General features: G+C 38.9%; 2 protein-coding genes across 2 annotated transcripts in view; one reads left to right on the forward strand and one right to left on the reverse strand.

Annotated features, from left to right (window-relative positions):
• The window catches only part of LOC101855205 (vacuolar protein sorting-associated protein 16 homolog), a gene marked incomplete in the record, with an annotated part of 29677 nt that extends 10233 nt beyond the window's left edge, over nucleotides 1-19444 (reverse strand). The window contains 16 exon segments of the mRNA XM_035971234.1: nucleotides 870-978; nucleotides 2422-2556; nucleotides 4081-4225; nucleotides 4865-4992; nucleotides 6415-6540; nucleotides 7131-7207; nucleotides 8657-8751; nucleotides 10332-10406; nucleotides 12138-12193; nucleotides 12627-12746; nucleotides 13849-13967; nucleotides 15347-15491; nucleotides 16068-16196; nucleotides 16869-16969; nucleotides 17500-17588; nucleotides 19370-19444. Coding sequence (XP_035827127.1) covers nucleotides 870-978; nucleotides 2422-2556; nucleotides 4081-4225; nucleotides 4865-4992; nucleotides 6415-6540; nucleotides 7131-7207; nucleotides 8657-8751; nucleotides 10332-10406; nucleotides 12138-12193; nucleotides 12627-12746; nucleotides 13849-13967; nucleotides 15347-15491; nucleotides 16068-16196; nucleotides 16869-16969; nucleotides 17500-17588; nucleotides 19370-19413 — 1693 coding nt within the window.
• A 252-nt stretch (nucleotides 19445-19696) lies between these two features.
• Nucleotides 19697-24675, forward strand: part of LOC101851880 (alkylglycerol monooxygenase) — a gene marked incomplete in the record, with an annotated part of 19397 nt that continues 14418 nt past the window's right edge. The window contains 3 exon segments of the mRNA XM_005104036.3: nucleotides 19697-20151; nucleotides 23072-23215; nucleotides 24525-24652. Coding sequence (XP_005104093.2) covers nucleotides 23099-23215; nucleotides 24525-24652 — 245 coding nt within the window.

The raw sequence follows: 24675 nt of genomic DNA on the forward strand, positions 1-24675 counted from the left end.
AATAATAATAATAATAATAAAAAATAGCATTTAATTTTGTATAGTGCACATACCCGCTCGACAGCAAGCTGTAAGCGCTTTACACTATATTATTATTACCCCAGCAGACCATAGAACACTCAGAAATATTCTCAGATTCCCGGGAAGCATACAGTGCAAACAGCAGATTAAGTGCTCAAACACTAACAAACTGACAAGATCTTTCACTGTCTATAGCTGGGTACCCATTCCCACCTGGGTGAAGTGAGGAAAATTCGAGTAAAGTGCCTTTCCCAAGGACACAATGTCGGGTCCCTGAAGGTATCCGAACCCATGACCTTCAAATTGCGTCGCCACAAGTTTTAGTAAGTCTTTCAGCACTAGCAATGCACACCACGCGTGGAACCAGGCTCTCAACAATTTTTGGGTATGTGAGGTTATTGGTATCATCTTAAAGCTCATCTTGCTTTCGATGAAATAAAACCCCCCATTTATCTTGAACAGAAGTTGAGATATTTGCAATTGACTTCCATACTTACGAGTCCTTGGAATGTAAGAATTTACATTTTTTCGTGCTTTTAATCCACATTTTTCATTAAAATCCACACAGAAATGTGTTTTTCCACGGACATGGAAGATCCATGGAAAATTACATGCACACAGATGTGTAATTTTAGTAAGAGCTTTACGGCACTTGCAACACAATAAGGTCATATAAGTGCCGAAGAACAGATGTGTCTCAAGAGAGTAATATACATAAAAAAGGAGGAGGAGAGATAAGGACGATAGATGATTTATAGGAAAGAAGGAGCAAACCACACCAGAGCACCCGCCAACCACCCGCACACACAGATGGACCCACACATACCCACAAAGACACAGTGACTAACCTAGATCTGTGTCTCCGCTGTCGATAGCTTTGGTCAAGGCCGTCTGGTCCTGTCCCATCTTCAGCAAAAGTGGGACCTGCTCCGAGGCACGGGGCTCATAGTCCAGTAGCTGTATGTATATATATATATGTGAGGCAGCGTGAGGGAATCAGTCTCTCGTCAATTTTTGGGCATATTGAGTTATTGGTATCATCTTAAAGCTTGTTCATTAGTCTTGCTTTCAATGATATATACCCCATCCATCTTCAATAGAAGTGGAGATATTTTGGATTGATGAGAGGTGGGGGTCACCAGATATAAGAAGTAAAATTAGCTAGAAAACGGCCGCCAGAGCTTGGTAAATTCCAAAGATGGAGAGTCCATGGAAACTGTATATTTATATTTTTGTGCCTTAAATTAACGTTTTCGGTGAAATCCAGAAAAGAATGTTTGTAAATGGACATAAAAGGTGTTGAGCCAAAAAACAAAAATTTGATAAAAATTGCTTAGCAGGGAGAAAACTGCCATTTTCTTCGATTTCATTATTTTGACGAGAGCCTGATTCCACCACGCTGCCTCACATATATATATATGTCAGGTATACACACAGACAGACAGACAGACTTATACAGAAATAGTGGGACCTGCTCTGAGGCATGGGGCTCATAGTCCAGTAGCTGTATATGTCAGATAGGTGGCGTTAGAGAGTTTAGTTTAGATTAGTAGAGGTTTTATGGCGCTCGTAACTGCATAAGGTCATATGAGCGCCAAGGGGTGGATGTCAACAGAGAAGTCCAAACGGAGAATCAGGCTTACTCTACTCACCTCTCTAGCTTTAACAGCAAAAGGTCTGCTTCAACTATCAAGGCACCCGGGAAATAGCAGTTCACAAGAGTGTTACCAACATACAAAAGAAGTAGAGGAAAATGACAATAGCAGGGATGAGGAAAGAAAAAGCAGCAGTTCCCCCTATGTTGTTCTGGTACAGTATGAGCATGACATCGATAAATCAGCCCATTCACAATTCTACTGTGCAAAATAATATGTTAATATCCCCCCTTTGTGAATGGCCAAAAGACAACTTCAGTCAGTAGCGCTACCCCAGGGGGTACAAACAGACAGATTGACATGTGCAGGCAGACATACAGAGTTATACTGACAGACAGAGTTGTAAAACAGAAGACAAACAGAGTTATAGAAACAAGAAACTCACAGTCGTGAACCATAAGAATGAAGGACACGAATCCCAGATGTATGATCAGAAAAAAAAAAGCCACATACCTAGACGAAAAGCATAGTCAGACACCCATCTACTGGGTACAGGGTGAGTAAAAAAAAACAACCCCGATAGATGAATTTAGTTTTAGTAAAAGTTTTACGGCACATGCAACACAATAAGGTCATATAAGTGCTGAAGATTAGAGGTGTTATAAGAGAGTAACAAATATAAAAAAGAAGGAGGAGAGATAAGGACGATAGACGTTTGATAGGAAAGAAGGAGCAAACCACACTAGAGCACCTGCCAACCACCCACTACGATAAATGAGAACCCGATCAAATCGTCGACGCTTACCTTGACAGCCAGCTGTTTGCGGCCATGTTCCAAGGCCTGACTGGCAATCTCGGAGAAAGACACGCCAGGTACATCCAACAGTTTCTGCGAGATCGCCCGAGCCAGCTTCTCTTCATCTTCGTGTTTTTGCTGGACCTACAACAGAACCCCACGCATCATCAATCAGTTTTTAGTTTTAGTTTTAGCGCTCGCAACAGCATAAAGTCATACGAGCGCCAAGGGGTGGATGTCAACAGAGAATTCCAAACAGAGAATCAGACTTACTCTGCTCACCTCTCTAGTTTCAACAGCACAAAGTCTGCTTCGACTATCAAGACACCACGGAAATAGCAGGTCACAAGACAGTGACAAACATACAAGAGAAGTAGAGGAAAAATGACAATAGTAAGGATTAAGAAAGAAAAAGCAGCAGTTCCCTGTTGTAGATCAGGCACAGTTATGAGCATGACATTGATGAATCCGTCCATTTACAATTTATAATTCTACTGTGCATAAGAACATATTAATGTCCCCCTTTTGGGAATACCTAAAGACCTTTCAGTCAGTAGCACCGCCCAGGATCCTTTCAACAAGAAAAAGGTTCTTATCTTAGAAGTGCCCACTTTCAATTAAACAGCTTGCAGAATCCTTAAAAAATACCCCCCCAAAATAACACAAAAAGAGAGACAGGAAGTGAAACTTTAGTTTTAGTAAGTGTTTTACGGTACTTGCAATACAATCAGGTCTTATAAGAGCAGCAGATTAGATGTGTGACAAGAGAGTAACATACACAAAAAAAGAGGAGGAGAGAGAAGGATGATAGATGTTTGATAGGAAAGAAGAAGCAAACCACAGCAGAGCACCCGCCAACCACCTACTGCAGAGTCCTAAAATTAACTCCCCCCCCCAAAAAAACCCCCACACAAAGACATACAGGAAGTGAAACTGAAATGTGAGGCAGCGTGGTGGAATCAGGCTCTCGTCAAAATAATGAAATCGAAGAAAACAGCAGTTTTCTCCCTGCTTAGCAATTTTTATCCAATTTTTGTTGTTGTTCAACACCTTTTATGTCCATTTACAAACACATTCCTTTGAGGATTTCACCGAAAACGTTGATTAAAGGTACAAAAATATATATTAATTACAATTTCTATGGACTCTCCAGCTTTGGCCATTTTCTCGCTAATTTTACCTCTTAAACCAGGTGACCCCACCTCTTTCAATCCAAAATATCTCCACTTCTATTGAAGATGGATGGGTAATTTTTTCATTGAAAGCACGACAAATGAACAAGCTTTAAGATGATACCAATAACTCAATATGACCAAAAATTGACGAGAGCCTGATTCCACCACGCTGCCTCACAAATAAAAAGCGTCTGGATGATAGTGGATAGATATGGTGGTATTTCACAGGATATGAGTGGTGTTCCTTTCTGATTGAGATGGGTTTTGGTTTGAGAATATTTTGAGTGTGTGTGTGTGTGTGTGTGTGTGTGTGTATGTGTGTGTGTGTGTGTGTGTATGTGTGTGTGTGCGTGTGTGTGTGTGTGTATGTGTGTGTGTGAGTGTGTGTGTGTGTGTACACAAATGTTAGAGTAACACAAGTTAACAAAACCACACAGTCAAATTTTTCTAATGCCCGATCATCCCATGACAACTATCTATCACAGCCATTGACCTTGAAACACGCCCAGTGCGCCAGGATGCGACTGCGACCTTCAGCGTCGGGGATCTTGAGATACTGGCAGATGCGGACAGACAGCCCGAACAACTTCCGCAGCACGAGTCGGTCGATCAGCACGGGCATCGACAGGTGCTCCAGTCTGAGGGGTACGAGTCAAGGAAAAAGTCTCGCCGCCCTTTTTGAGAGAGGTCGATCATCAAGCTCATTCATATTCATTTCAGGTCTTTTTTTGCTATGTCCTTTCTTGTTCATGTACGACATTCAACTAAAAAAACCCTATTGAGTCATTTTAAAATGGACAAAAAGACCCTGTGTTTTTTTAGTATTTTTAGTACGGTTTTACAGCGCTCGCAACTGCATAAGGCCATACGACCGCCAAGGGGTGAGTTAGTTTTAGTAAGAGTTTTACGGCACTTGCAACACAAAAGGTTAATAAATTATAAGTGCCGAAAAAGATGAAAGGTGTTACAAGAGAGCAAGTAACAAGCACAAAAAAAAAGAAGGAGGAGAGATTTTGACGATAGATGTTTGTAAGGAAAGAAGGAGCAGCAAACCACACACCACAGCACCTGCCAACCACCCACAACCACAAAATCACAACATAAGGATACTGTGTGTAGGTAAGGGGAATCCCCACAGAGTGATGACGCACTTGGTTCAACACGCGTAGGAGGAGAGATAAGAACGATAGACGTTTGATAGGAAAGAAGGAGCTGCAGAGCACACCAAAGCACCCACCAACCACCCACAATCACAAAATCACAAGGCACAAGGATACTGTGTGTAGGTAAGGGGAATCCCCACAGAGTGATGACGCACTTGGTTCAACACGCGCAGCATCTGACACATGTTGACGAACAGCTCCGGCCGGTAGTCTGTGAGGAAACACTTTCCGAACGACGCAGCCTGAGGCAAAGAAAAACAACAGGGATGCCACGTGACTTTTGTAAAAATAACTGACAAATTTTTTTTCGAGACTTGATTTAGCATTCATGTGACGAAGCATTAAATGCAACAAAAACAAAATGTGAGGCAGCGTGGCAGAATCAGGCTCTCGTCAAAATAATGAAATTGAAGAAAACAGCAGTTTTCTCCCTGCTTAGCAATTTTTATAAAATTTTTGTTTTTTGGCTCAACAACTTTTATGTCCATTTACAAACACATTCCTTTGAGGATTTCACTGAAAAACGTTGATTAAAGGCACAAAAATATAAATCTACAATTTTTATGGACTCTCCAGCTTTGGAATTTACCCAGCTTTGAAGGCCATTTTCTCGCTAATTTTACCTCTTAAACCAGGTGACCCCCACCTCCGTCAATCCAGAATATCTCAATTTCTATTGAAGATAGAAGGATATTTTTTCATCCAAACAAAGACAAATGAACAAGCTTTAAGATGATACCAATAACTCAATATGCCCAAAAATTGACGAGAGCCTGATTCCACCACGCTGCCTCACAAATCATATCAGTTCAACAATATGACAAAGATCCGAACGGACAATGCCCAAAATAACGGAAAAAAGCGGAAATAGCGGAAAAACCGTATTTCTGAAACAAAAACTCGAGTAAAAACTGTTGTTACTTACAGTCGTGTACATTCCAGGAGGCTCATACGACTTCGCAAGTAACCCCCCACTTGCCAGGCTTCTGTATTCATACAGTCCCTAGCAGCTTTTTTTGAGAGAGCATTGGCAATCAGATATAATAATAATAATAATAATAATATAAAAAATAATAACAGATTGCATTTATCTCTCTCTCTCTCTTTCCCTTTGTAACTCCCAGTGGAGCACAGACCATCAACAGCATTACTCCAGCGAAGCCTGTCCTGAGCATCCTTTTCCATCTGTTTCCATGACGTCCCCGCTTTTTCAATTTCAGCTTGTACCGCTCGTCTCCATGTCATCTTTGGTCTTCCCGACTGCATTTATATAGAGCTCTATCTCATACTAGTATAAGCTCTGAGCAATTTACAACAGTAATATGACTACTCAGAGTAAACCTCACACACACACACACACACACACACACACACACACACACACACACACACACCCTCAGCAATGTCCTCTGTTTCCCAGGCTCCACCTCTTGACCGGCGGCCTGGATACACTGATTGACACACACACACACACACGCACACACGCACACACACACACACACACCCCCTCAGCAGTGTCCTCTGTTTCCCAGGCTCCACCTCTTGACCGGCGGCCTGGATACACTGATTGACACACACACACACACACACACACACACACACACACACACACACACACACACACACACACACGCACACACACACACACACACACACACACACACCCTCAGCAGTGTCCTCTGTTTCCCTGGCTCCACCTCTTGACCGGCGGCCTGGATACACTGATTGACAGCCACCTCCAGTTTGTCCTTGATCATCCGGATGTACTCGTCCGCTTTTTGGTTGCGTTTCTGAAGGACAAAAACAAAATGATTTATGACGCAGTAAATCAGGCGCTCATCAAAATAATGAAAGTCAAGAAACTGGCATTTTTCTGCAGGTTTCGGAATTTTTATGAAATTTTCCGTTTTTTGGCTCAACATCTTTCATGCCCATTAAAGAACACACAATTCTACGTGGATTTCACTGAAAAAATGTTGATTAAAGCAAATAAAAGATGGACATTTTCAGTTTCCAAGGACTCTCAAGCTAAGGAAATAAGTCAACTTTGGTGGCCATTTTCTCACTAATTTTGCCTCGGAAACCAGGTGAACCCCACCTCCTTCAATTGCCAATATCTTGACTTGTATCCAAGATAAATGGATATTTTTTTCATCAAAAGAAAGGCAAATGGACAGGCTTTAAGAAGCCACAATTAGTGAGCAGATCCCCGCCCCCTCCCCCTCTAACGTGCTTTCTTGTTGTATCTCCATTTTTTTTTAACAGAGAAAAATATTACTTCTTCTTCAGCCCACTCTTTGTTGTGAACTGTTCTCACTGTTATTAAAAAAGGAGATAGGACAAGAAAACACTGAGGTCACGCTATGTCGTTGCCACCCACCTGGAACTCCTTGCTGGCCTCATAGAGCATGGCTCCGGGCTCCATGGAGCCGATTTTGAAGATCTGCTCCGTCACCGCTGGAAGAAAATACACATGAGAGAGAGAACTGGGTTTTTTTTCGAAAGAATTCATTGTTCATTGTTTCAGAAAGCAATATCCTTGCATTCTGAAAACTTGCATTCCGAAAACTTGCATTCCGAAAACGTCCATTGATGCTCTGTTGCTCTCTCCAAAAAGCCACTGAGGGTCTTTCTACTAATTTGTGCCACTGCACATCTGGTTGAACGTTCTTCTGTTCTTTAAAAGACACATTGAACAACGTAAGAAAAGAGTTATTTTGTTTTTAAACCCATCACAAACTCAAGACCAAGACTAGAGAAAGGACTCCAGGCAACCGACAGCCACATAACTAAAACAAAAAATACACCAAAATAAAACATTGAGTGTCAAAATGACATGTCCAGTATCTTCACTGACTGGAGGCTCACCAAATATAGTGCCCCCCCCCCCCAAAAGCAAGAGAATAGAAAAAAAAAACCCAGTCTGTCATGGCATTTGTAGGCTCCCTTATCAAAATGAAATTCCTCCACCCAAAACGCTTCAAGAAAATCCGCTTTTTGTCTCTTCTGTAAAATTTGAAAAACTTGACTTACCATAGTTTACTTGATGGCCCTCGAATAACCTAGACTATTTTGCACGCTTGTGTCGAGCGACTAAGTCTAGGGTTCCTGCCAAAAACTCCCCACCAACTTCAAGGAGATTTCAAGGAGAAATCTTAAAAATTAAAATTCATGCTGTTTTCGATGGTGTGCGAAGAGCAATCCAACAAAAAAATTTTTTTTCAAGTCCAATCGGCCGTAGTTTTCAGGGAGGTTCCTCAAATTCAAGGAGTTTTCAGGGAGGTTCCTCAAATTCAAGGAGTTTTCAGGGAGGTTCCTCAAATTCAAGGAGTTTTCAGGGAGGTTCCTCAAATTCAAGGAGTTTTCAGGGAGGTTCCTCAAATTCAAGTTTTCAGGGAGGTTCCTCACATTGAAGGAGTTTTCAGGGGGGTTCCTCAAAATCAAGGAGTTTTCAGGGAGATTTTTCCTTGAATGCAAATTCAAGGAATATTCAAGGACTCATTGAATTCAAGGAGGCTACAGGAACCCTAATAATAATAATAAATAGCATTTGTATAGCGCATATTCCCGCTCAACAGCAGGCTCTATGCGCTTTACACTACATTATTACCCCAGCAGACCATAGAACACTCAGAAACATTCACAGCTTCCCGGGAAGCATACAGTGCAAGCAGCCGATTAAGCACTCAAACACTAACAAACTGACAATATCTTTCGCTGTCTATAGCCGGGTACCCATTCCCACCTGGGTGAAGTGAGGAAATTTGTGTAAAGTGCCTTTCCCAAGGACACAACGTCGGGCCCTTGACGGGATTCGAACCCACGACCTTACGGTTGCGAGTCCGAGAGCCTAACCACTAGGCCACCGACGCTGTACAAGAGCAAGGACTGCACACAAAAGCGTACCTGGAACTTTCTGCAGAAACTCGTGAGTGTCGTTGCCGATGATCCTCAGCCCGTCTTCCTCCTGTAGCAGATGTACCGAGCAGTCCATGTTGTACCTAGTGATGATGATAATGATGATAATGATATAAATAATAATGATAATAATAATTATTATAATAATGATATAATGATGATACTAATAACGATAATCATAATAACAATAATAATGATAATAATAATAAAGACAGCAATAATAATAATAGTGATAATAATTATGCTAATGATAATAATAATAATAATAATAATAATACAAAAATAATAACAATGATAATGATAACAATAATAACAATAATAATAATGATAATAACAATGATAGTAATAATAATTATAAGATAAGATAAGATAAGATAAGATACATCTTTATTGTCCAGATCCTGGCACATTGGTTTGGTGTTCCATCACGAGTACACACACACACACACACACACGCACACACACACACGCACGCACGCACACACACACACACACACACACACACACACACACAAACACACACACACACGCACACACGTGCACGCACATGCACACACAAGTAGGCTTACAATCACATACATAATATAAATGAGCAGCAACATAAACAATGATAATCGTAAGCTAGATACACACTCAATGTTATTTTGATGCATGCTCTAAGGTCGTTAGTACACTAAACAAGATGGTTAAGATGGAAGCATTTTGATAGATGATGGTAAAAATGACCTTCTGTATCTTTCTTTGTTACAGATCAGAAGCATGGGTCTTTTACTTCTGACTGATGTTTTTATTTGAGGGAACAAGGGATGTTTGTTGTCTAAAAAGATGGAATTAATTTTCTTAGTGCAAGCTGTTATGTACAATTCATCCAAGTAGGGAAATGAAGATGTTGAAATTTTGCATGCTTTCCGTATTAGTCGATTTAATTTTTCTTTATCTTGTTGTCTTGTGTTCCCGGCCCATGCTGTTATACAAAAATCGATAATACTTTCTATGGTTGAATGGTAGAACATGGACATCAATGTTTTATCAACTTTAAAATACTTTAGCTTTCTAAGAAAAAATAGTCTTTTGTTCACTTTTTTATGCAGGAGAGAAGTGTGGACACGCCAGTTGAGTTTGTTGTCTATTGTAACACCCAAATACTTATAGTCTGACACTTGCTCGATGTTTTCACATTTCATTTTGAGTGGCTGCAGGGGCAGTTTCTTTATTCTAAAATCAACGACAAGTTCTTTTGTTTTTTTCACATTTAAAAGTAGCTTATGATTTTCACACCATTCAGAAAAATTAAGTACAAAATTCCGGTAAGCGGTTTCGTTTTGGTCAGCCTGAATTAGCCCAATTATAGTTGAATCATCTGCAAATTTTATCAACTTGATGTTATTGTTGTTTATTTGGCAATCGTTCGTGTATAGTGTGAATAAAACTGGTGACAAAACACATCCTTGAGGGGCCCCTGTATTTGTTGTGATGTATGTCGATGAAGAATGTTTTAATTTTACATACTGGGTTCGGTTGGTAAGAAAATTGCCTATCCATGATATTAAATTGACGTTAACACCTGTGTTTTCTAATTTCTTTTTATAGTAATAATAATAATAGTAGTAATGATAGTAACGTCACCACAAAAACAACAACTACAACCACGGCCACGACTCACTTGATCCAGTCTTTGTCTGGCCCCACCACCAGGATCAGTTTGTCCCACAGGGCCACCACAGCTCCGTTGCCACACCTGGGGGTGGGGGAGGGGGTAGTTTTAGTAAGAGTTTTACGGCAATTGCAACACAATAAGGTCATATAAGTGCCCACCACCAAAAATGCAAGAGAATAGAAAAAAAAAAACAGAAAAAAACCCAAGGGAAAGGTAAATCATAACCTCTCAACAGAAATTACAAATGCAGTAAGGTGAACACTGAAGGAACTAGCTGCATAGGAGCAGAGGGAAGAAAAGTAAGAGTGTAGAGACTTCAACAGGACGTTTGTTTTAGTAACATTTTTATGGCACTTGCAACACAACAAGGTCATAAAGTGCCGAAGATTAGAGGTTTTACAAGAGAGTATAGATGCTTGATAGCAAAGAAGGAGCAAATCACACCAGAGCACCCGCCAACCACCCACACACCTTGGGAAAAAACACAAAGTCCCAAACAAGGTCACTTTAACTCAACGCCTTTATAATAATAATAATAATAATAATTGCATTTATATAGCGCATATCTTATTACCCCAGCCGACCCTCTGATTACACTCAGAAACATTCTCGGCTTCCGCGGAAGCATACAGTGCAAGCTGCGGATTTCACGCGCTCAAACACTATCAAACTGACAAGATCGTTCACTGTCTATAGCCGGGTACCCATTTCCACCTGGGTGAAGTGAGGAAAATTTGTGCGAAGTGCCTTTCCCAAGGACACAACGTCGGGCCCCTGACAGGATTCGAACCCACGACCTTACGGTTGCGAGCCTGAGAGCCTAACCACTAGGCCACCGACGCCATATGAGTTTGGCAGTGAGGCAGATCTTTACGATAAATCAGACGGAAAATTGTTGAGGGCTTACAAACAAATTTACCTCAACCAGATCGTCACATATATCAAAACTGAAATTTTTATGAGAGTAATATATGTGAGGCAGCGTGGTGGAATCAGGCTCTCGTCAAAATAATCAAAATGAAGAAAATTTGCTTTTTTCCGCAGGTTTGTGAATTTTTTAAAAATCTTTGTTTTTTGGGTCAACACCTTTCATGTCCATTAAAGAACTAATTTCTGTGTGGAATTTTCTTAAAAACGTTGAATAAAGGCACAAAAAATGTAAATTTTCAGTTACCACGGACTCTTAAGTTAAGGAAATAACTAATCTTCGGCGGCCGTTTTCTCACTAATTTTACCTCAGAAAACAAGTGCCCCCACCTCCTTCTTTCGCTAATATCTCGACTTGTATTCAAGATAAATGGATATTTTTTTCATCCAAATAAAGACAAGTGAAAAAGCTTTAGGATGATACCAATAACAGTCTACATGCCCAAAAATTGACGAGAGCCTGATTCCACCACGCTGCCTCACATATATATCAAAAATGAAATTTTTATGAAAGTAATATATAATTTGATTTTTTAAACGTATACCTGCATGTGTTTTTACCGTCCTGTATAGCCAAGAAAAATTTCCCTCTGGGATAATAAAGTATTATCTTATCTTATCTTTTCTTGTCTTATCTGATCTTATCTTAAAGACAGTGAAAGATCTTGTCAGTTTGATAGTGTTTGAGCGCGTGAAATCCACAGCTTGCACTGTATGCTTCCGCGGAAGCTGAGAATGTTTCTGAGTGTTCTCAGAGGGTCTGCTGGGGTAATAATAGTTGTAAAGCGCATAGAGCAAGCTCTTGAGCATGGATATGCGCTATATAAATGCAATTATTATTATTATTATTATTATCTTCATCATCAGTCTACCACAATCACTCACCAGACAAGTTGCTGCGGCTTCATCGGAGAGCTGGTGTTGAACTCACAGTACTTCTTCTGCAGCGAGAAAAAGGACCTTATGGTAATTATACGCTTGTTATGACTCACTGTCAACCAAAAAAATATCGTACTATACAAAGGTAGGGAACTGTTAAATGTTGCTCAGACTTCCATGCATTTCAAGACTCAAACTAACGAAGTAACAACAGGAATACAGGACTTCCGACACTGAGGGTATGAACATAAACTCAAACAAAATTAAATACAAAATAAAAAGTCATCAAGTTTTGAATCAAGTTGGATTTCTCTGTGCTCAGACAGAATTTAGTATTCAACATTACTTCTTGAACAAACTCAACCATTATAAAAGAAGAAAAGGGAAGTTCTTAGACCTTAAATTCTCATTTGAACATCACACAGATTAAGTGGCTTATTCTTATGCTGCGCTAGCGGCGAGCTGTGACTGACTCGTGGTTCGTTCCTGACCCACCTGAAGGTCGGCCGAGCCGATCCAGAGGGCGCCGTTCTTCGTGCAGAGGGCCAGGTACTTGTTGTTGAAGGACACGGCCAGCTCTGTGATGTCACCCGCGTTCTCGCTCAGCTCTGCTTGCTGGGTGGAGAGGTTGGTGTGTGAGGGTATGGCGGGAGGGGGGGAGGAGGTGGGGGGGGGAGGGCGGGGAGGGAGAGACATACAGGATGTAGGTTTGTGTGTATACAGGTGTGTATGTGTGTAAAAGTGTAAGAAAGTTTTGTGTGTTTATATATGTGTGTACATGTAATGCATGCATGTATACTCTGTACATATGCAAAGCATGTTGGTGTGCATGTCTACATGTGTGCATGCGTATTAGGAGTGTTGTGTGAGTGTTCACAAATATCTTTTAAAAAATCAACAACTCTACATAATAGGTTCCAAACAGTTAAAAATCAACAATGCCACTGGGATTTTATGAAAATGACCGAAAATTTACAAAGTTGCATTTGCACACAAAAAGACAGTTAATATAAACAACTAATATGGGGTTAAACAGAAAAGAAATGCTGAGAACAATCAAGGTTTTGAAAAGGGATTTCAGTGTCAAATAACAGAAACAACCGTAAAAACCCAGAAAAACATTATCCCTACAAAAGCCCCATATAGTTATTTGAGAAAGCCAAATTTAAGCCAAATAAAAGCGTAAAATGCCTTAAGCTTGCTGGAATTTCAGCTGCAATCAAAAGAGCCAAGTTGTAATTTTGGCCCTGCTTTGGAAGAGTATTTAAAAACACCAAATTATTGACAGCACTAGCCCAGAGAGCTGGACAATGTCTCATGACCCTGCTCCAGTACACACTCCGCACCTACCTTCTTCATCATCATCATCATCATTTCATCATCATCATCATCATCTCATCATCATCATCATCTCCATCTCATCACCGTTATCATCATCGTCTCATCATCATCATCATCATCAGCATCATCATCTCCATCTCATCACCGTTATCATCATCATCATCTCATCATCATCATCATCACCACCGACTAAACAATTCCGCTTTTTCTTGTTGTGTTTTTTTTGGTCTTTGTTCTTGATACATAACAGTTTGCACCGTGTCAATACATTTTTACGTAACTGACAAATATCGGCACCAAAATCAGGACATGGGACCAACCCCCCCCCCCAAAAAAAAACAACAAAAAACGAATAAAATAAAAACTTCGCACCAACCTGTTGCTGGAACTGCCCTCCCTGGTCGACGAGGTAGAGTTCTCCGCCCTTGGCCACCAGGGCGCGGGCCTGTCGGTCCGACACGACGATCGTCCAGCAGTTCGGAGCTTCATTCAAACCTGGGAGAACAAAGAGGGGAGCACTAACTGTTGAGTCTACGCCAGAACTTAAGGTACAGTATAACACGGATAGGTCGAACACAGAAGACTCGAAATCACAGATCTGTTGAACTGTGTCTGCGGTCCTGGTTCTTTCTTCTTCTTTATCTTTGTAAGATATACCTATAACTACGAATCCCTCGAATTAGCGAGGCCAGTCCCGACGAATTCGAGCTATCTGTGTTATACTGTAAATCGTGGCAACAAAAGTGAGGAATTCACACTGTCATTGTCATTTACTCGTTCTGCGGGAAAGGGTCAAACAGATTTTCACACATATTTTTTGCAGCAGTGACGATAGACATTAGCAAACAATTTTTGTCTCCATCTATAAAACTTAAAACAAAGGGTGAAAGGGCATTTGAATATCAAGGCCCCAAGATCTGGAATGCTTTGCCAAGTAGTTTAAGAGAGATCAAATCCTTTGATTCATTCAAAGTCAGCTGAAGTTATTTCTATTTTAAATTAATAAAATGAATATTTGGAATAATTTTCTTTAGTCAGAACACAGCGTTTCATGTTACTGTTGTATGTTGTACTGTATTGTAAAGTGCTCAGAGCCTGTGTACTTTACTTGGGGTTGAGCGCTATATAAATGTCATTTATTATTTATTTCTATTATAAATTGTTAGGTAATGAAATTCTGTATCCTTGCTTATATTTCACACCTACAGTTTCTGTATGTGTGTCTAACGTGTATAACAAGCATGAGCAATCAACCGCCTGCCAGTCGACTCAGTTGTTTATCATGAATGTGGCCCAAACGAGTTGATAATTAGTAAAATCATAGAGTTAGTCTTGATCACCAAAATAAACCTATTCATTTTGGTTATCGAGGCAGACTGTCCTTGAGCAAAACACGACAACCCTAGCTCAACAAACTGGGCGCAGCACAGGGGCGACAAGCAATGGCATGGTTGTTATTATTATTAATATTATTATTATTGTTTGCATAATTAAAAACAAATTATTATTATTATCATTATTAATTTTTAAAAAATTATTATTATTATTATTATCATTATTATTATTATTACTATGATTATTTATTATTATTGTTATTATTATTATTATTATTATTGTTATCATCATCATCATTTGTTATTATTATTATTATAATTATTATCATCATCATCATTATTTGTTATTATTATTATTATTATTATTATCATTATCATCATCATCATTTGTTATTATTATTATTATTATTATTATTATCATCATTATCATATTATTGATATTTTTATTATTACATTATTGTTATCAATATTATCATTTTTATTAATATTATTATTAATATCATTATCATTATCATGATGATGAAAGTGATCCGTGCCCACCTGGAACCTCGGCCAGGCGCACGATGCGAGGACTGTCCACGTTGCTGATGAGGAAGATGCGGAATGAGGTCGTCATGACAGCGATGCCCGTGCCCTGGAAGCTGGCAAAGATCTTGGCATCCAGGATTTTCACATCTTTGGCTTCCTGGGAGGAGAGAAATTTTTTTGGGGGGGGGGGGGGTTTCTCATTTTCAACGTTTATTCTTTTTAAGTCTTCACTTTATTTGCATCTCTTTCTGTACTTCTCTTTATTCCCGTCTGTACTGTCGGGAAATCACAATCACAACATGTAGATCTAGACAGACATTGAAAGCAACAGGAGCCAGACACGACTGTACCGGTAGACATACGCTTTATTACTGACCACTCTTCTCTAAAAAACATGCCAGTGGTTACAGTTGCCAGGTTTTCCTAAATACTAAGGCAATAGAGGTGGTTTGCCTAATAGTAATGGACATTACACCGTCTTCCTACTCATAAATTCTCTTTACCTCCTATGTTCCCTTGTTTCTATTTCAGGATTTTTAAACTCTAAACTCCTTTCTGCATTTCTTTCTTTCTCTCTCTCTATATATATCTATCTATCTATCTATCTGTCTATCTAACAACAATATCAACTTTTTTCCCCCTCCTCATTCCCTTTTCTAAATACCTGTATAATCTTTCCCTTTCTCACTTCTTCAAACAGACAAACAATAAATAAATCTAGGACAAAACGTACCTGTCCCATGCTGAAGGTTTTCTTAAACGTGAGGAACATATCGTAGACCAGCACGACGCCATCCTCCTGCACACACAAGAGTTCCTCCGTGGCTGACCAGCCCATAGTGACCACCGTCCCGCTGTTCCACTGTGGGGACACACACACAGACACACACACTATAATAAGTACAATGTTTTGGGGCTGTTTTTTTGTTTGTTTTTTGTCTCGTGTCCTGATTTTGGTGCCCATATTTGTTGGTTACGTAAAAATGTATTGATATGGTGCAAACTGTTATGTTTTCTAGAAAAACGAAACTAGAAAAAGGGGAATTGTTAGTCGATGATGATGATAATGATGATGATGATGATGATGATGATGAAGGTACTATGTTTTCATTTTTCTCACAAGAAACACACATTACTGATGCCCTGGTTACACTTAGGCAACAATAAATTGTATCTGATTTACACTCTGGAAGACCTTGATACATGACTTCAGTATCAATTGAAAAATAAAATATTCGCTAAAAAGTTTAAACATCGCATCAAGTCAGGTTCCTCATCAGCAACTTTATTTAAATGTTGATATGATGCCTTCAAAAATGAAATTTGTTTTATCTTTAAAACTTTTCACACAACATCTAATCCTGTGCAGCAGTAAATGTCAAAGGGATTCAGCGTCCCAGCTCGTCTCTCTCAAGTCTATCCCACATCTCACAAAAAATATCAGGCGGCACTTCATTTCTCAATTTGGTCTCTAATCAATCGTCCGCACCCCCACAAAAGGGCAGACGTCTTTTTTCAGGGAGACAATACTTACCCTCATCTGACTGAGCAATTTCCCGGCGGCATTATACACGCTGATCACTGGCTTGATAGTTGTGGTTACTCGGGCAGTCTTGCTGTCATCCTTCATCAGTGCTACAGAGACAAAGGCCCATAAAATTTTAGGAAAGCATATAGAAAGAAATGATCACTTTCATTCCCCTGAGAACCTTGAAAGCTTAAAAAATACTGACGTCTTTTTCAACAATACTCCCATCCTACACGATTTCTATCATGATACAAATTCAGGGAGTGTAATTTCCCTAGACTGGGAATAAGATAGCAAGATGGAAAGCGATTTTTAGTGCCACCAGAATCATTGTTTAGTTATGGAGAGGCATGAGAAATAAAATATTCAGGCAAAGATATACACAGATGATTAAGAGCTCTGAACTTTAAAAAAAAGAAGATTTGTCCAACAACAGAGTATTTGCACATGGACTTCAACCATACAGTCCAGGGAAAATGTTATACATATGTAAAAGCCATCCAAAATATATCATGTAGCTGCTAAAAGATGATTCATTATTTTAATGGTGTTCAGCCCAACATGTAGCGGCTAAAAGATGATTCATTATTTTAATGGTGTTTGTATCTTCTGACAACGTAAAGGAACAGATAGATACCTATAGGTCCTCCGTACGAGGATGCTGCCACCGTGTGTTTGGCGAGATCCACCAGGCCACTCCACTCCATTGTGTACAGCTCGCATTTTCTGCCAGCAGAGTTAAAAAAGAATAAACACTATGCAGATCTATATTATATTAAACATACAGACCTTGATTATAGTATAGATAAGTACTCGTAAACATTTGACAAAACAGTAAAGATCTCTCTCAGCTGCTTTCAATATATGTGCCAGACCATCCAACACTGGTGACTGATACATGATTTTATCTAGTTCATTGATATTTTATAGCAGGCTCTTCAGTTAGGACAATATATTTGTAATACTGGGTGCCCATAGGCAGGATAGAATTGGATCGGGTCCAGCTGATTAAACGTGGCTTCAGTGCACACTTCAAATAGACCGCTCCCTACTTGTTTGTCAAATTTGGTAAGATTGAAGAATACCGGACCAGCGGACTGATTTTGCCTATGTCTCAAGCTTAGGAATTTATGATTTTCCCGTTTTTAATATCTCTCAATGGAGAATCTCGGACCGGTAGATCCATTCATTGAAATTTTGTCAGGGGGGAAACCCCCCTGAACCCCCCTCCCCCCTCCTCTACCCCAACCACCCGCCCCACTTTCTCGTGCAATAATGTACGAGTGGTCCGGTATTCTTCAGTCTTCCCTCAAATTTGACTCAGAGAAGTACTGAAGAAGCAGAGAAAACTTTGACCACCTAGATCTAGTGCGGGATTTACAAAACTTACCATTCACAAAACAGTCACTGAGTAATCCCTTTCAACAGCAATGATTCAAAGTGGCTAGCCGTACTTAGATCTAGGTTTGGCCCAATCGACTCAATCCTGTTAAGTACACAGGTCTCACTAGATCTAGATCTAGTAATTATTCAGGTTTAAATACATGCAAGTCAGTAAGGCACCTTTTGGTTTTGTCTGAAATACAAATACTTTAGGCATTGCAAACTAAAATGTTCACTTACAATTCAGCCATCAATATTAAGTACGGCTAGACTGACAGTCTAGCCGTCCTTAAGTACGGCTAGCCTGGCTGTCTACCCGTACTTAAGTACGGCTAGACTACTTATCTTAGGCCCTATTTACATTAGAAAACAGAGGAGGTTTAAAATACATGCACTGTCATTAAGGAACCTGGTTTTGTCTCAAATACAAATACTTTAGGTACTGCACACTAAAAATGTATATTTACAATTCAGTAGGCCTATTTTTTGTAAATGGTCAGTCTAGCCATCATATTAAGAATAAGTACGGCTAGACTGTAAGTCTAGCTGCCAGTCTAGCCGTCATTAAGTTAAGTACGGCTAGCCTCTTCCATTCAAAGTACTGACTGACGTATATCGCAGTTGCTGTGTTACAAGAGTCTTTAATCCCACAGTCCACAGACACGGGAAATGCCGATAGCTTTCTATCATCATCTTCAAATTTACCACCTGTCCATCAACACACAAGGCATTCTCCGACCCAATCATTATGTGCACAAAAGCAATTATAAGACCCTGCCCTGGCCTATATTGACAGGAAGCATGTTTGAGCTGCTAAAAGAAGTTTTTGAAGTAGAAAACTTCATACATCTAAAGGGCAGATGGACGTTTGTCATCCTCAATCATAACAACATTAAAATGAAAATTCGAAACATAAACAGTGGGCGTTGCCTTTTGGATCAGATCAAAACAATGAGTTTGTCACAAGATCATCTCGTCCATTTTCCTGCGCAAGACGCCATTGCTATCTTAGAGAGGGAAAAGGAACTTTGATCTGCTGCTTCATTTAATAGACGTTCCTAAATATAAATATAACGAATTCATCGCCAGCAAATGTTAAACAGAAAGGTTGTGTTAAGACGAACCTGTAATACACTTCCCCGAGGGGATTCCAGTCAGCGGTCGCCATCTTGAATTATCACTTTAAAGAAGAGTGGCCTCCCTTTGTAAACAGTTCCGGGACCACAGCCATAATTACAGGTCAGTAAATGTAACTTTTATGTAAGTCTGGATGAAACACTGAACAATAAACGAAGAATAAATCTTTGGAAAAACTACGTCATACTTTTTGGAAACTACCACAATTACACTTTGAGGAAAGGCAAAAAGTGACAAATGACCAATCTCAAGTAAATCGTTCATTTATCTCAAGGTTCGAGTGAAAACACTGGGTAAAAAGATGTAAACAAAAATAAAAATAAATCAGAATCTGATTTGACCTTTGACCGGCCTGTGCCTATAGGCCTACAGTAGACAGTCATCGAGGCATTCATCAACAATAAGTCATCTGTAGGCCCGGGCCTAGTAGTAGTAATGTAGTCAACAGTGTCGTCAGTTTGTCATCGATGCGTGAAAATAAGGTCAGCCCCAGGGTATATATTCAGATGATAATAGCCTAGCAGTCAGCCTACTAAACTGTTGTAGCCCTACTGCAGGCCTTTTCCTGTTCTACCAGTCACCAGTCAGTCGACGATCTACTTCACGTTCTGTTGCTTGTAGGTGGTGTGGTGACAATTGAATAAATTATTAACTTTTCTAGATTAGCCTATTATTTCCTGAGTTGTTGTGCACTTAGAAGGCCTTGCTTTGCCGTATCGTACCAATAAAGATCTGGCCTAGCGCCTTATACACTAGCCTGTCATTTAAGGTGAGATGGTTGATAGCCTACAGAGTTTAATTTGATAAAGTATTATTTTTACTGCCAGAGACAATTTTTTAAGATTTATATTAGGCCTATAATTTATTACAATATTGTATAATAATAAGCTTTTATGTAATATAAAAGGCTGCAGTATAAAAATATAAAATGTATAATATAATATTGTTATATATTAATAATCTATTTAATTATTATATATGAATAGAAATCTATATATATAGCCTATGATATATTAAGTAATATCATATATATGATAATATAATGTAAGTATATATATATATATATATATATATATTTATATATATATATATATATATATATATATATATATATTTATTAGTATAATATAAATATGATATAATATGATAATGTCTTAAAAGTGATTCTAGAATCTGTTTCAATTGATTAATTTTCGTGTAGAAGCTAACAGTCCAGTCACTCAGCCAGTATTACTAGACTCTATTAGTGAAATAAGAAGTATCTCGTGTATTATAAATCTTACCAACCCTCGTCTCTTTCTCATCCTTTTCAGAGGATCAAATAAGTTCTTTTTTTTCAGGTTCTGTTTAAATGGCCCTCCCCCTCCCCCACTCACTCTCTCTCTCTCACTCTCTCTCTCTCTCTCTCTCTCACACACACACACACACACACACACACACACACACACACACACCCACACACACACACACACACACACACACACACACACACACACACACACACTCACTCGGCATGCACAGAAGTGAATATTTGGAGTACAAGGATGGAAACACTCTTGACAGTGTGCTTGATTTTTTTAAACATGGACTAAGTCCTGTGAAATGCTGTGTGTATAGAAAAGAAGAAGTAAATCATGGGTGCGTCATGATCATGGCCAAAGTCCTCAGTATTTTTATTTCTCCAGTTGTAACAAAAGCATTAGAGAAAATTGAACTAGATCTAGTCACTTAATGACAGTCACAAAATTATACAATGCAAATTTTGTGAGGTCAGATAGAATAAAGAGTAAATTAAATTGTACTTTGTTCCTTAGTTGAGATACAGGCACACATTATTGAATTCATCCTCTGTGTAAAAATTAGCATTTATATACAGGTCTCCTCTGCTTTCCATTTCAATTTATTGTCAATGAAGTGTATGTTAATTCATTATGAAATCATTTAAAAAATTTTTAAAGTCCATTTAATTAACTGAACGTAGCACTGAGTTATGGATAAGGGAGGTGAGAGCAGAATAAATGCAACAGACTGATGTATAACTTGTCTAACGGATTTGTAAAAATAAGTTGTACTGCTTTTTTTATGGGCAAAATCATTTTTGAGTTTGCTCCTGCCATATGTGACAGCTAGGTTGGAGAGATTAAATTCTCATTTGTTCTGCATGGTTGGTTCAAATCTCTGCCCATTGTGGAATCAGATTTTTTATGGAAATAATTCCTGGATAGACAACAACAGCATGGAAATAATTCAAATATGCTTTGGTGTTAGGAGTTGTGTACAGGTTTCCTTTCTGCCTTGGTTAATCAACTCGTGTAAAAAAAACTACAGCCTTATGGTCTGTTCTATGCTGTTTTCGCCTGTAGATAAACATACGTGTTATTTATTATAATCCAGGTCACCTTAGGCTTTCCTGTCCTGATATCAGTTCTGATAATTTCTAATCTTGGACAAAGGCTGTTGTTGTGTAATCCGACACTGAACACCTTTGACCAGTATGATGTAAACTTTTCTCTTCAGCGCTCGGTCAGTCTATCTGGTTACTTTTACTTTAAACATTTGATGGCACAGGTACACCGTTGGATATTATATATAGTCTCTCAGGTGTCTAGGAAGTTTATTAGCTGAATCAGTTTTCTTCTTTTTTTCTGTTTCTTTTTTTCTTTCTTTCTTTCTTTCTTTCTGTCTTTCTTTCTTTCTTTCTTTCTTTCTTTCTTTCTTTCTTTCTTTCTTTCTTTCTTTCTGTCTTTCTTTCTGTCTTTCTTTCTGTCTTTCTTTCTGTCTTTCTTTCTGTCTTTCTTTCTGTCTTTCTTTCTTTCTGTCTTTCTTTCTTTTTGTCTTTCTTTCTTTCTTTCTTTCTTTCTGTCTTTCTTTCTTTCTTTCTTTCTTTCTTTCTTTCTTTCTGTCTTTCTTTCTGTCTTTCTTTCTTTCTGTCTTTCTTTCTGTCTTTCTTTCTTTCTTTCTTTCTTTCTGTCTTTCTGTCTTTCTTTCTGTCTGTCTTTCTTTCTTTCTTTCTGTCTTTCTTTCTTTCTTTCTTTCTTTCTGTCTTTCTTTCTGTCTTTCTTTCTGTCTTTCTTTCTTTCTTTCTGTCTTTCTTTCTGTCTTTCTGTCTTTCTTTCTGTCTTTCTGTCTTTCTGTCTTTCTTTCTGTCTTTCTGTCTTTCTTTCTGTCTTTCTGTCTTTCTGTCTTTCTTTCTTTCTGTCTTTCTTTCTTTCTGTCTTTCTTTCTGTCTTTCTTTCTTTCTTTCTTTCTTTCTGTCTTTCTGTCTTTCTTTCTGTCTGTCTTTCTTTCTTTCTTTCTGTCTTTCTTTCTTTCTTTCTTTCTGTCTTTCTTTCTGTCTTTCTTTCTTTCTGTCTTTCTTTCTTTTTGTCTTTCTTTCTTTCTTTCTTTCTTTCTGTCTTTCTTTCTTTCTTTCTTTCTTTCTGTCTTTCTGTCTTTCTTTCTGTCTGTCTTTCTTTCTTTCTTTCTGTCTTTCTTTCTTTCTTTCTTTCTTTCTTTCTTTCTTTCTGTCTTTCTTTCTTTCTGTCTTTCTTTCTTTCTTTCTTTCTTGTTTTTTATTCTTTTTTTTGTTGCGTGAAATGTTACGGCCTTCACAAAAACAAAGCCAGACTTATAGAAACCCTCCTGAAAAGTTCAGAAGCTACTTCATAGCAGTATTCAAAAATTCAAGAGAGATTTGATATTATTTTTAGGTGACATACATACCAAACTGACCAGAGATGGACGCGAATACGTCTAAACCGCTCCTGCTGAACCTGAGGGCGATGTTCTACCTCGTCCTGCCCTCTGAATCATCATATGAAAAACTGGAGCAAGTTCCGAACTTTGTTGATGAGGTGAGTGTTCAATAAATATTCATGAGGTATTTTTGGATGCACCAACGATGGAAGATGTCGTGGTAGTAATCTCTTCAGACTTTTTGCGCAGTGTTCTTGTGTTATGTGTGGAACTGCATCACTGACTGGAAGAGAAGACCACTCTTTAACCTTGTCCGTACGTCTTGTTTTACTATCGTATCCATACGACGTGGATATCATCATCATCATCTCTATGTCTCCACTTTCCAAAGAAAAAATTTACTCGTTAATCCGATTTGTATGCTTTGCATAGCAGTCTGTCAAAATGATTTTTTCAGAAATACTGAAAGTTTCAAAGAGATGTTTGCACTAGAAGTGTTCTAAAACGTGAAGAATACTATCCCGGGGGTACAAAATTACCCCAGTGCATATGGATAGGGTTAACTGATTCAGCCTGCTTTGCTGCTGACAACGTCTGACTGTCTCCTGTGTTTTGACTTCTATATAATCTAGACTGAATGAGGGATCAGAAAATACCGAAAGTAAAAAGTGCTCAGAGTGAGTGAAAATCGGCCCTTGAGGCCCTAGACCCGACCTGCAAGCCCCCTTAAAGGAATTAATCATAATGTAATATATATATATATACATACGTACGTACACTCTTTGATAACCGTTCACACTCTTGGATGTTCTGTGTAAAGGAGTAAATCTTAATGTAGAATACGCGTACGTACACTCTTTGATGAGCATACACTCTCTTGGATGTTCTGTGTAAAGCAGTGAATCATATGTTGTATACACGTACGTACACTCTTTGATGATCATACACACATGTGGATGTTGTATGTAAAGCAGTGAAGCATAAATCATAATATGTTGTATACATGTACGTACACTCTTTAATAACCGCACACTCACTTGGATGTTGTGTAAAGCAGTGAATCATAATGTTGCTTACGCGTTTGTACACTTTTTGATAACCGTACACTCACTTGGATGTTCTGTGTAAAGGAAGGAATCATAGTGTAGTATACGCGTACATACATTTTTTGCTGACCGTACACTCACTTGGATGTTGTGTGTAAAGCAGTGAATCATAATATAATGTTGTATACCTGTACGTACACTTACACTCTTTGCTGACCGTACACACACTTGGGCGTTCTGTGTAGAGGAGTAAATCGTAATGTAGTATACACGTACATACACTCTTTTCTGACCATACACACACTACATGTATAATGTTCTGTGTACCTGGCAGTGAATCATAATGTGTTGTTTACGCGTACTTACACTCTTTTACGCCCGTTCCCGTTCGCTACATGTATAATATTCTGTGTACTGGCAGGCGTTCCCGTACTTCACCTGTATGGTTCTACTGGAGGCTGTGGTGTTGAGGCTGCAGGGAAAGGACTGGCCTCGCATCAATGACGGCATTAACAGCATGACGCATGGAGTACTCTCACTGCTGCACTCGTAAGGATGGTGTTTCCTCCTCC

This window comes from Aplysia californica, unplaced genomic scaffold, assembly GCF_000002075.1.
Source record: "Aplysia californica isolate F4 #8 unplaced genomic scaffold, AplCal3.0 scaffold00402, whole genome shotgun sequence".
NCBI lineage: Eukaryota > Metazoa > Mollusca > Gastropoda > Aplysiida > Aplysiidae > Aplysia > Aplysia californica.